Source organism: Psammomys obesus, unplaced genomic scaffold (genome assembly GCF_907164565.1).
Source record: "Psammomys obesus unplaced genomic scaffold, mPsaObe1.curated_primary_1811, whole genome shotgun sequence".
Classification (NCBI taxonomy): Eukaryota; Metazoa; Chordata; class Mammalia; order Rodentia; family Muridae; genus Psammomys; species Psammomys obesus.
In genome coordinates this window covers 32,435,489-32,447,692 of record NW_026592118.1, presented here as the reverse complement: position 1 = coordinate 32,447,692, position 12,204 = coordinate 32,435,489, and the positions used below count along the sequence as shown (strand labels likewise).

At 39.4% G+C, this 12,204-nt stretch overlaps 1 protein-coding gene across 1 annotated transcript in view; it reads right to left on the bottom strand.

Moving 5' to 3' along the window:
• The window catches only part of Dync1i1 (dynein cytoplasmic 1 intermediate chain 1), a 215,085-nt gene that overhangs the window by 107,681 nt on the left and 95,200 nt on the right, over nucleotides 1-12,204 (bottom strand). Inside the window, exons 3-5 of the mRNA XM_055612917.1 lie at nucleotides 10,122-10,211; nucleotides 2,465-2,627; nucleotides 119-218 (exon numbers count right to left, since the gene is read on the bottom strand). Coding sequence (XP_055468892.1) covers nucleotides 119-218; nucleotides 2,465-2,627; nucleotides 10,122-10,211 — 353 coding nt within the window. The remainder of the gene's footprint in view (nucleotides 1-118; nucleotides 219-2,464; nucleotides 2,628-10,121; nucleotides 10,212-12,204) is intronic.

The window sequence follows — 12,204 nt, the reverse complement described above, 5'->3', positions numbered from 1 at the left end:
AAAGGAGAGAGTCATAGATTAGTAAATATATCCAAAATAGAAGAACAAATATGTATTTTTTAAATACACAAATGTCATAAAACTGCAAGTCGTTTGTCCTATCAACACTAAGTCTTACCTGGAGAGACCAGTCCATGCAAGTGACCACTCGATGCTTGGACCAATGCTCATCATAGAACTGACGACTGAAAGAAAGGTTGGATCCGGCCTGAACATCCCTAAGAAGAGTGAAACAGCAGAGGTAAAAGGGACGTTTCACAACAGAGTGGAGTCTAGACAGTGGCACATGATTATGAGAAAACGTGTTAGATATTCTTCTTTATGAAAAGCTTTCTACCGAATCAGAAAAGCATTCTGCATTTGTTCTGAGCCTGGTGGGAAATGTCAAGTCTGTTTCAGGTTCTTCTCTTAGTGAGTTTTGAAATATTTTCTTCCCTCTAATTGGCTCTAGCCTAAAGCAGGGTTATTAAAAAATTCCCTCAGCCAGCAAGAGGGCTCAGCAGATAAAAATACATGTATGGGCCTATTATCCCAAGTTCAGTTCCATTATCCTCTGGTAGAAAAAGAAACTGACTCCCAAGTGTTGTCCTCTCACCTTCACTTAAGGACCACACTCATACACACACTAAGGTTAAATTAAAAAATCTAAACCTTTCTGCTATCATAGGAACACAAAAATAAAGGGCATTATTTGATATCAATATCATCTTCTATGCTACTAGACCCAAAATGGTATACAAGTTCCTATCTGTGAATTGTGATTGGCTCTAGGATTTGTCTCCTTGAGTAGCCATAGGTGATAATTTCTGACATCAGACAGGTATGGTGAAGAGCTTGGGGCATCACAAGAGTGTTCCAGACATCAAGCATGTCAGTCATGGACCAAAGGAGTATTTGGTCTCAGAGGAATAATTGCCATTTGGCCAGTGTCTATTAGGCTAATGTTCAATTGGCCTTGGTACCACCTTCAAAGAACGCTGGTCATACAGTTCCTTCGAGGGCCTGTGTGCTTAGATTGAGGAATGCCTGTGCTGTGCCAGTAGCTACTGGATCCGCAAAAGGCTCTGCCTAAACCTCTTCAGTTCTGTTCAGTTCAGGATTTTGTCTACAGTCACCCTTCCTTGGTTCACTTCATTCCACTATGCCACTCAGCTCCGTAGCTTTTGTTCAGAATAAGTAGCCTGGCTTCAGAGAATGTCCCTCTAAGTTCTGGTCAGTTGACATAGTGTGAGTTCCCTCTCCTCCCCTTGGCACTTACACCCACACTAATCCTAAGGCAGCTCCACCAGCTCCACAGGTGAGAGGTGTGTGTGATTCAGTCCTGCTAGAGAAGTAGTATGGTACTGGGCCATATACTCAGACAGGAGTGGGAGACATTTAAAATCAACGGAGCCACTAGAAATGGCTTTTTAAGAGAAAACGCACATGGGTAGAGAGTGCAAACTCCGGCTGTTTCTTTCTTCTGTACAGTTTAACAATGCCAACTGTTGAGCATGCTTTCAGAATCCCCCCCACCCCGAAATTATTTGCCATGCCTCTAGGATATTCTTTTCAGAATCCTCAATGTTGATATCACTTTGTCCTTTAAGAATGCATTGGAATTTTAGAAGTAATAATCACAAATGGATCTGATGCAAAAGGCAAGTGACCTCACCTTCACATACTGTTCCCAGACAAAAGAAATCTGCTGCGAGAATCCAGTGTTATCTGTTTCTTACGAGTCTTACAAGGTGTCTCCTAGTACCCCATGGTGATGGCTGGCAGCTGCTGCCCTTTCTAACACACACCACAGTCACAGGGAAAGTCATGTGGAACCCCACCCCCATTTCTTTGGCTAGTTCTTGGCTTGTGTTATCTGTATCTCTTTGCCGTATGTTTTTCCAATCTTAGAGGACCAAAAAGAAGATGAACCTTCCAGACTGTTTCTCACCTCTGTTGTTACCCTATACAGCTCATGTTTATTTTCCCCACTTTCCTGTTTGCTCAGCTAGCAAGAAGCAGTCTGGAAGGTCTACTACAAATCTCCTCCAGCTGCACAGAAAAATGTTTTCTCAGAGGACAATGTGTGCGTGACTCTGCTCGTCTCTATCACCTGGCCTGGGCTCCAGACATCAAGTTCAAAAGAATTTCACAGGGGCACAGGATAATTACAGGGAGACCCTAAGCCAGAAGTTATAACCAAAGCCCACAGCCAAAGCTGTTCGGGAAGATCGGTCCTGGAATTTCATCCTCCTCCCCTTTGCTAGACTTGGGATTTGCTTAGTCTACACATCAATTTATTTAAAAATCGAGTAAAGCTGGGTTGGCATCTGGAGAGGCTGGAAGGTCCTGGAAGATCCCTGGAGCCCAGTACAGGACCAGCTTGGACAGCATAGAGAGACTCCCACGTCATAAAAAGACACAAAGATAATAGAAGCAACGCTTTATCACACTATGTTTTTCAGAAAGTATGTAAGCAACGAACCCATCTTTCTCCTCCAACTCTCGACCACTGTAGTCAAAAAAGATGTCGGAATCCTCAGCTAGCGCTCTTTCAATCACTCGGATCGTCCGGTCAAAGAAGATGAGGAATTCCTCCGAGTGTAGGATCTGCTGCTTTTCTTCCTCTGTCAGCTCTCTTGGAGGGGCTTTTTATGCAAGAGAGATTGTTAGGGAAGGAAAAGGGACAATTTAAATCTGTTCCAGAGAAACCCTGCTCTTGAAAGGGCTTGCTTATCGCTTATCCAGGGAGAGATAATATACAGGAAAGCAAACCATTATTAGTTAGGACTATAAATTGTTCTCAAACTCATGCCAAAGGCATTTGTAGCTATTCCCCCTTAAAGATTTCATATCTCATCTACTTGTTGTTTCGAAGAACTAAAACTTGCTATAAATGAAAGTAGAATGGCATGTTTTTACGTTATCAGTTCTGAATTTCTTTGCTTTCAAAATGAACTGGAAAAAGAACCTCAAATAGAGCAGAAAAACACATTAATAAAATTGTACTAATTAGGGTCTATCTGTGACATGGTACCGGCGTGTTCTCTGCCCTCCACCAGGTAATTCCCTGTGACTTGGGATGGCTAGCTGGGAAACTGACATTGTTAAGGAAGCTACGTCCTTTCTGATCCACATTCACACGGAGCCTCTCTGACACATCCCACAGTTGCGGCTATAACGTAGAGTAGTCATTTCATTTTATTTTAGTTCTGTCTGGTTACATTTGAAGGTACAATATGAGATGGGGAGCTGAAATAACTGTCAGCATTCCATGGTGCTTGCAAGTCAGCTCAGCTCAGGGTCTGCAGCTGGCTTTATGGTTCTATAAGCAATTCCTTCAGCAACCCTTTTTGCATAAAACTCCAGGGAAGAGATTAGGAACTCTCCCAGACTGGAGAAGGCCTGAGGGCAGAAATTTTCAGTTGAACATTTATGGTCTCTGGAAGGCCCCCTGAGCAGACAGTTAGGGAAGAGTTGAGCCACCCACCACTCTTTTAGAAAACATCTGATATTTAGCTTACACATGGAGACTCATCAATTAAAATCACACTTAGTGTCCTTAATGACCTCATTTTCCTCAGGGCTTCACAAGACTTCCAAGATCATCTCCACAATCAGGCCCAGGTTCTCCCTCAACACATGATCATAGGAATCTAGTAGGTACAGTCAGCTGCTATTTTATATACATTTTATTGGGTTTGATTTATATTTTAAGACCCTTGTCCTAGAAGAAGCCCTTCTGTAGAGCTATCACAGAAGAGCTCTCTCTTCCCTTTGGGCTTTCCCCTTCCTTGCCTCAGAACATGACACTGGGAGTTTGAAAATACTCACGACTCTACTCATAATAAAAACAAAATGAGAATGATTCTGACATATTTGATTCACATGTCAGAAACAATATGGCAAAAAAAAATGTGATTCATCAACTACAGCAAAAGATCTGCAAACATAATCCACTCATCATTTCTGGCCGCCCCAAACAGAATTCCAAAAAGCTCTTTGATGTCTAAGGTGCCAGAACCCTAACACTGCTGGGTGTATTGGGACTTTCGAAAATTCCCATCAAGCTCTACTGTGTAGTCTTGCCCAGAGGCCCGTCTGTCACATGATGAAGCTGGTGACATCTAGATTCAGAATTCAGCATGGGATTTGGTAGAGGTCGTTAATAATGAGGAGGATGCTACAAAACCACCATTTTACCAGCCATTTATTAGCTCTCACTCTTATTTATTAATTTTAGCTTAAACTCTGAGCAGCAGTGCAGTTTAAAAATCATAAATGTACACCCCCCCAAAAAATAAGCATTCAACAATAAGTGATCAAGAAGAAATTTCTTAGTGTATTTTCTCAGCTTCCTTGTGAAGCTTGAATTATCTCTTTGATGAGTACATTAAAGCTACTAAATGCAACCAGGTGAAACAAACAGCAAATCTATAAAGTGTTAAGTCCCATTTGTTGGGTTAATACAGTTAACAAATCAATTAACCTCACCAAACTAGGCTGGTATGGGCCAAGCAGAATGTCTTTTAAAAAGATTCAGCCTTGGTCACTGTTCATAGATGACTTAAGATATGCTTGGGACTAAGCAAAGTAGCAAAGAATTTTCTCTCTTCACCCTTGGGCTTTTTCCTCCCAATATGAGAAAAATCAAGAAATTCTACTCTCTGTTTATCTTTTTGAACCACATCTATTTCACCCCGTATCTCTTCTTACAAGTCTATTACCTTGAATAAAAAAATAGTATCTGTGTAATTTTCCATAGTTTTTTTCTTCCCTACAGCTTATTGTCACTTTGATCTCGGCTTTCAAGACATACAACCTCTTCTCTGGGAGAAACATAAGTGGCTGATCAAAGTGACCTTGCAGAGGCTTGAGTCCAGGTAGGCAGAACAGCTGCCTCTCAGGACATTACTCTTAACAATACAATATTTGGCCTGAAATCAAATTGCTACTGAACCAAAACAAAGGATACACTTTCTATTAAGCTTTGATGTCTAACAGGGATCAAATGACATGATTTTGTTTGCACAAAACAATAACATGCATGTGTAGATGAGCACTTTCAAAAAGTCACAAACAACAGCCAACGTACAAGTTAAATAAAAATCATGGCTAGTTTTCATTAAAACCAATCTCCTGTTGCTTAAAAAATATTTACATTGGTTAGTGTTGTTACAATATATTGAGAACATAATGGTGTACCCAGGACCTAAAGTCAATAGACACTCTGAGAAGTAAAACCTCTCGGACAGAAAAACAAATTGTTAGTTAATGGAATCCCCTCCTCATCAAATACTGAGATTTAAGAAAAATATATATGATTAGCAGTATCCTTGTCCCAGATGCACTTCCAACTTCTTCTTGCACTACCTTTCTGCAGCTTTTACCTGTCCCTTAAAACCAATGAATTATATATCTCTCAATATAATATACCTGCATATGCATATTAAAATATGTTAAGGTAGATGCAAACAGGTACAATTAATTTATCATTAAAGGCCACATCAGAGGAAAACATGGATATGGAGTAGTTAATATTTTATTGGGCTTCATAATACAAAAGATGGGGAATTCCTTTCAGGAGCTGACAGCTAACAATGCTCTCTGCACTTGAAGTATCCCTTTAAAGGAAGAACCTGTGTGAGAAGTAGACGACATAGATACGATTTACAGAGTGCACAAAGAACAAGATAATTTCAAAAATTTCCCAGTCATATTTAGCCTGAATAGCATGTATGAAAGAGATGTATCAGATTCATGAAATTTTAAAAACTTGAAATAAAAATTTAGAAATTATATGTTTGTGACCTGCAAAACTGAAGTCCAGTACAAATTTTATTCAATCTCCTTTTTATTATTTAATTATATGAATGTTAATTTATATAAATGTTAATTTATCTTCGTCTTATGTATGAAGTACCTTTTTTTTTTTTGTGCACCCTTGATGGTGAATCTATCATATTGGCTGTGTTTTCTTGACCTTTCTTATGAATATGTACTTAGCTTCTTTTTAATTAGTCGTATTTATTGTATCCTCTATTTCTCATTTCTAGAGTTCTTCAAATATTTGCTTCCACAAAAACAAAATGTATATAATGGAGCTCACAACTTATACTGAATATTCTTAATTTCATTTGTGTGTGCTTATATATGTAGGTGTTGTGAGTGTGTGTGTGAGTGTGTGTGTGTGTGTGTGTGTATGCGTGCGTGTTTGTATGTAGGCCAGAAGTCAATGTCAAGTGTCTTTCTTAATCGCTTTCCCATTTTTGTATCAGGAAATCTCAACCTCATCAGTTCTCTACCAGTCCTGGCTCTGTCTTTGCCTCTCCAGTGCTGTAATTTTTGGCAAACGCTGCTGCTTTTCACGTGGGTGCTGGGAACCCAAACTCAGGTCAAGTTTGCCTTGCAGGTAATTTATTGACTAAGCCCACCTTCCCAGCGCCTTAATCTCATTTTAAGTCAAGATTTATTTGTAAAATAACCCACTTTATAAATGGCTTGCCTTGTTTTCACAATCCAGCATTATATGAAAATATAAAAGGATGGTGTTTAAATGATATTTTGCAAGACTATCTAAAAGATAAAAATAAGTAACCCATGCAGCCAGGGAAAAAATCAGATGGAATTGGGACAATGGCCCTAAAGGAAATTTTACAGTACAATCAGTTCACGAACAGCAGCAGGGAACCAAGTGAACCTAACATCGGCAGACATTCATCTCTGAAGTTAATGTGAAGCTTTGGTTTTCTTTGAATTTACAGGAGTGAGGAGTCCAATACTCTCTCTGAATCTGTCTCTCTGTCTCTGGCTTCTCTCAACAGGGTTTTTCTGTGTAGTCTTGGCTGTCCTGGACTTGCTTTGTAGACAGGGCTGCCCTTGAACTCACAGTGATCTGCTTGCCTCTGCCTCCCTGAGTGCTGGGATCACAGGCATGTGCCACCGTGCTTGGCTTACTCTGAATCTCTTAATTTGACACTGACATATGGAGAGTTCCAAAGTTTTGATGAAAGTTAAAAGTTACCTGAAATAACTCTTTGTGGAATAAGGTGTATGTACCAAAATAGTATATCAAAACTGTGTTTGTTTTTTTTAATGCTCAATGCATTTTGCATTTTGGTGTCAGTTGGAGAAATGTGTAAAAAAAAAAAAAAAACAACTAGTGCATATTGGATTTTTTCCATTTCTTACAGTATTTTTCACCATGAAGAAGAAGGAGGAGGACAAGGAAGAGGAGGAGAAGAAAAGAAAGAGAAAAAGAAGACAGATTTCCTTTAAAAATGTTTCCTCATTTGAAACTGTGTATGTCAAGTTTTAGCCCAGAGCACATTTTTATGGCTGAGTACTAAGTCCCCTAAAGGCAGGGTTCCTGATAAAGTGCTGACACAGCCCTATCGACAGTCCTGTGAATGGCGCGCCGCAATTAGATCTGCTAGAGAGTTTTTTCTAAACTTCGCAAAATACTGTCTTGCTTAAAAAAAAAAAAAAAAAAAAGAAGAGGCCAGATAGCTTGATGCCAAAATAAACATGCTTTTAACCCATTATGTGCTAATTTGCAGAAACGCCATTAATGGAGAACGAGGCACTCGGTGCTGCAGTAACAGGAAATGTTCTCTCAAACTTCTTTTTGACTTTTAGTATGGCTTTAATCAATTCCATAAAGCACGGGGACCAGTTAAAACTGAAGAGTGTTTTTGCTTGGAACTTAAGAAGGAGGTGCTGGGCTTTGCCAGGAAGAGGGTTTGGAGATTGGGGTTGGGGGCGGGGTGGCAGTGAGGAATCCCTGCCAAGGCCTACAAGAACTCAGTGGTTGTCTATCACTGGGCATGTTTTAAGAAGTTTTGCAAAGAAAACAGAATGGATTTCAATAGATCCTGGCTTATTTTGTCCTCGGCTGTACCCATGATAATGGCATTTACTTCACTGGATTTTTTAAAAGATGTTTTTAGTAGAAATTTAAATGTGAAATCACTCCCATTGAATCTGTTTAGAGTTTCTCAGAAAAAAAGTAAACTCAATGGCTTCTGCGGATGCAAGCGTTAAGATGCTGAATCTTTCTCCTGTTCTCAGTCACTCCTGGAAACTGACCTCCTAGATGCATGAAACTAGGCATGGTAATCGCCTTACCGATGGTCCTTCAAAGACAGAAGAAAACTGTTTGCATCTTTTGATTTCAAAGCTATGCAATATGGCAAAACTGAGGGCAGGGAACCGGGCACACAAGGCCGTCACATCATGGTAAGGCACAGTTACAGACCTGGTACTGTAAGGCAAGACCACTAATAATAATTTGGCAAACTCTTATACAGCGCTTATTTTGTGCCAAGTTGTTCCATACTAGCCCTTTTGAGTCTTACATTAAAAAAACAAACTCAGGAGGTAGGTATTATCTCTGCTTGCCAGATGAGGAAACAGGAGCCAAAAGAAGGTAAGTCAAGCAAGTTAGGCATTATTGATCGTGCAGCTAATATGCGGCAGAGCCAAGATTTGATCCAAGCACCCTGAGATGTAGAACACTTTCTTTTGTCTCACTGCTTTATAGTGCTTTTTCTATAACTGAATTTGCATAAATACAATCGAGACAAAATTAAACACACATAAAAACTCAAATGTGCCTTAGCCAGAGACAATTTTTATTTTTAATTTTTTTTTGTAGATTTAGAAAATGTTTATTTTATATGTATGGGTGTTTCGCTTGCATGTATGTCTGTGCATTGCTTGTGTGTCTGGTGCCCACAGAGGCCAGAAGAAGGCTCTGGGATCCGCTGTGGCTAAACTGTAACTGTGAGCTGCTGTGTGGGTGCCAAGAGCTCAGCTCTAGTCCTCCAGAAGAGCAACAAATGCTCTTAACTACCGAGTTGTCTCTCCAGCCTCAGAAGACAATTTTTTAAAGTTAAGAAGTGTCTCCACATTTTATCTCTCCAAACCTCTAAGCATGTGTAGATGCAATCTATACAGCTACTTAGACAAAATGAATTTTTTTTTCTCATGAGAATACAAGCAACTGTAGCGAGCACATAGGCTCATGACATACATTCCTACAGAACTCTCCAATCAAGCACTTGCCACACTCCAAGCCAGAGTCATGGCCATTTTTAAAATGGAAATATTAACTGGGACACTCATTAGACGTATGTTGATCTATCTGTACTTGAGAAGACTAAGTGGATGTTGAGAGGAATCTTTTAAAACCTGTACTCGGTTCTGCAGAGACCACTTGCCAACTTTTTCAGTAAGGATGACAATTCAAAAATTTCATTGCTTGAATGGATTGAGAGCCTTAACACAGTAAAAGAAAAAAAAAAGATTTGTAAAGGAAAGTCATGAAGTTGGTATTGTGGTATAACATATGCAGGGGCTGATTCAACCTCTGTTTGGCTCTTGCACTTATAAGTAAGTTATACATCTGGAGACAGTTTTTAAATCTTTCTCTTCTTAGTCTTCTGCCAGTACAATAAAGATAATAATAGTATATGCCACCAAGGACATTTTGTATAGTAGACAGTGTTTTTTTTTCAACTTCTTTGAGGCAAGGCAAGTATATTGTAAGGCCTTAAATTGATGCTAGTTTTAATCTTGTCTTCCCTTCCAGTGCTGGGATCTGAACCCAGGGTCTTGCACTTACTGCAAAAGAGCTCTACCCTTGAACTAAATCCCCAGTGGTAGTAATATGTGGACTGTTATTTGTCCTCATATGGGCAGAGCTGTGGCAGAACCCTTTGAACAGTAAAGCAGTAATGATTGTGGTTAATGTCTCCATGTAGAGCTTATGTAAAACCTCAGAACTAATTGATAAAATAATTACATCTGCTCCTCTTCCTTGTGATTATCTTTTATGGCCTAACATGACAACTGATAGTTTGTCTTATTTTATCTCTAAATGTTTAGTAATCATTTAACTGGCATTGTGATTGGCACTGAAGTTGGTTCCACCTTCTTCGCTTGAGTAAGCCAGAACACAACCAATTTGTGCTCTGGAAATTCCAGTGTATGTTTTTAAATGCAATGCATTGAGTGGTTATACAAAACCTTACACACAAAGAGATGTGAGCGTAAGCTTTATTTACTTCTATCATATCTTAGTTGGGTAAAAGAAAACACAATAAAACAAAATTAGAATTCAATGTATATGTGAACCATACCTTCCTTTGCCTCCTGCTTTTTGTCTTGATTTTCCAGTTCAGAATCATGACCAATTTTGGGTTCCACCATCTCCTCATCTTCCTCATCCTCTAGAAAGAAGAAAGAGAGAAATGCAATAGTTTTCATCTTTAAATCAAAGTCTTTGGCTGATGGTGGGAGGTATAAAGGGCAAAGTTCCAGTCATTTAGGGCAACTTCTAAGTAAATCACTTCACAGAAAATGCCAGAGAAATGTTCATGAATATATGAATAAATTACCTTCCAAACAGACCTCTTTGAAAGGCTCCCAACCTGATGGGAAAACTGCACCAACTGGGCACCTGTTACGTTCCTGCCCAGACCCTGACCACATGGGATGTCTTGAAATTGCCTCCCTGACCTCTGAAGCTTCCTTGGAGATGGTCTAAAACAGGTCTGAAAATGTTTCCACCTGGAAGTCTTTCTGAGCAAGGGACACCTGCTGCACAGATGACTCATTTCCAATTTCATTTTTGCCAAATCAATTTGTTTTTGACCTACAGGAAAGGGTTAAACACAAGTCTAACCCCAGGTCAAATGCCATTAGCAAGTAAACAACCAGGAGATAGACCCCCAAAGTCAATGCCACCGGTCTGGGAAAAAACAACCTACACCAAATGGCATTTACACATTCATAATAGTTCATGCATTAATATGAATTTAATGAGCACTAACAAATGGGCCCAATCAAGTTCCATGGCCAGATGTTAAAGTGCCCTTTCTGCTCTATGTAAATGTGGGTCTCTCTCCACCTGCCTCATTAAGAGGAGTGCTTGGGATCACTACTGAAACAGAGGAGATTTAGGGAACAAGGTGTCACAGGGAAATGTAACTCACAAATACAAAATGATAAAAAAGTACTGAAAGATGTTCTCACAATTTTGAATACAGTATTACGTTTACTCTAGTAATGCAAGTAGATGGTTGATTTCATTGGTTCATGTGGAGTTTAAAAGAATCACTCCTTCCCTTACCCCCTACACATTCATTCACTAAATATTTACAAGCTTTGTGTACAATCCCCAGTTCCATTGTACTGCCAAGCCCATCACAGCAGATGCTAAGGACATAGCAATGCAGACTTTTACTAAGCATGGGGAAAGTGTATTATCAAGGAAAGCAGGAATCAGTGTTCTGGTTTAGGAAGGCTGTGTCCCCACCAAAATTGGCCACCAGAAAAGGGCCACACAGAGTTGACTCTTGAGAATTGAGAATTGAGTTGAGCAAAGGCTGACGGAAGTAAGATGATAGCCACCACTTTTTTTTCTCATCCAGTGGACCATGAGGTCAAGGTCCAGATCCATTTATTCCCAGCTCTACTGAGTATAGGTAAAGCCCATAGTTTCAGGGAGCTGTCTCCACTGCACACTCGCATTTCCTGTTCTCAAAACTGAGCGCATTGAATCTAATGTCTCTGCATTCGTCATCTTTAAGTAGTACCAGCTTCTTCACAGGTAGAAAGGCTTTTATTTTAAAGACGACTCCCTAGAAGAGTTAAAAAGCCTATCCTAATAGCAAGTCCCTAAGAGTTTATTGGAAAAATATTATTCTATGAGGTGCTTGGCTATAAAAAGGGCTGTGATACAATGTGTTAGTTTATGCTTAAAAGTATTCAGGAAAGTCCCACTCTCATTCCTCCAATAGAGAAAAACCCTTCCCCAGAGAGTATGCGTTCAATTTGTATTTTTTAAAAGCACAAAAATGTGTATTGTGTTTACAATATGCAAAATGCCACAATAAAGGACTATAAACAACAGAGAAAGAAATTTAAAGTGCCTGCCTTTTTAAAGTGGTTATGAACCATTTATAAGTATTAATTTTTAGTAGCCACAAAATTCCATGTCTATCAGCCTTTTAAAGACATAAAGTAAGCATTTCAGTGGATTTGTTGAGGAAATAAAACACAAGAGGCTGGTTTGTTTCTCTGAATACTGATATGTTTGCCTTGCTCAGCAAAGAGAGTATATTTTTCTTTAAGACTCTGGTTTCCTTTCTGGTGCACTTGGAATAACTTCTGTTGAGACCATTTGCAAAACAGTTCAATAACTTTAAAGAAAAGGATTTA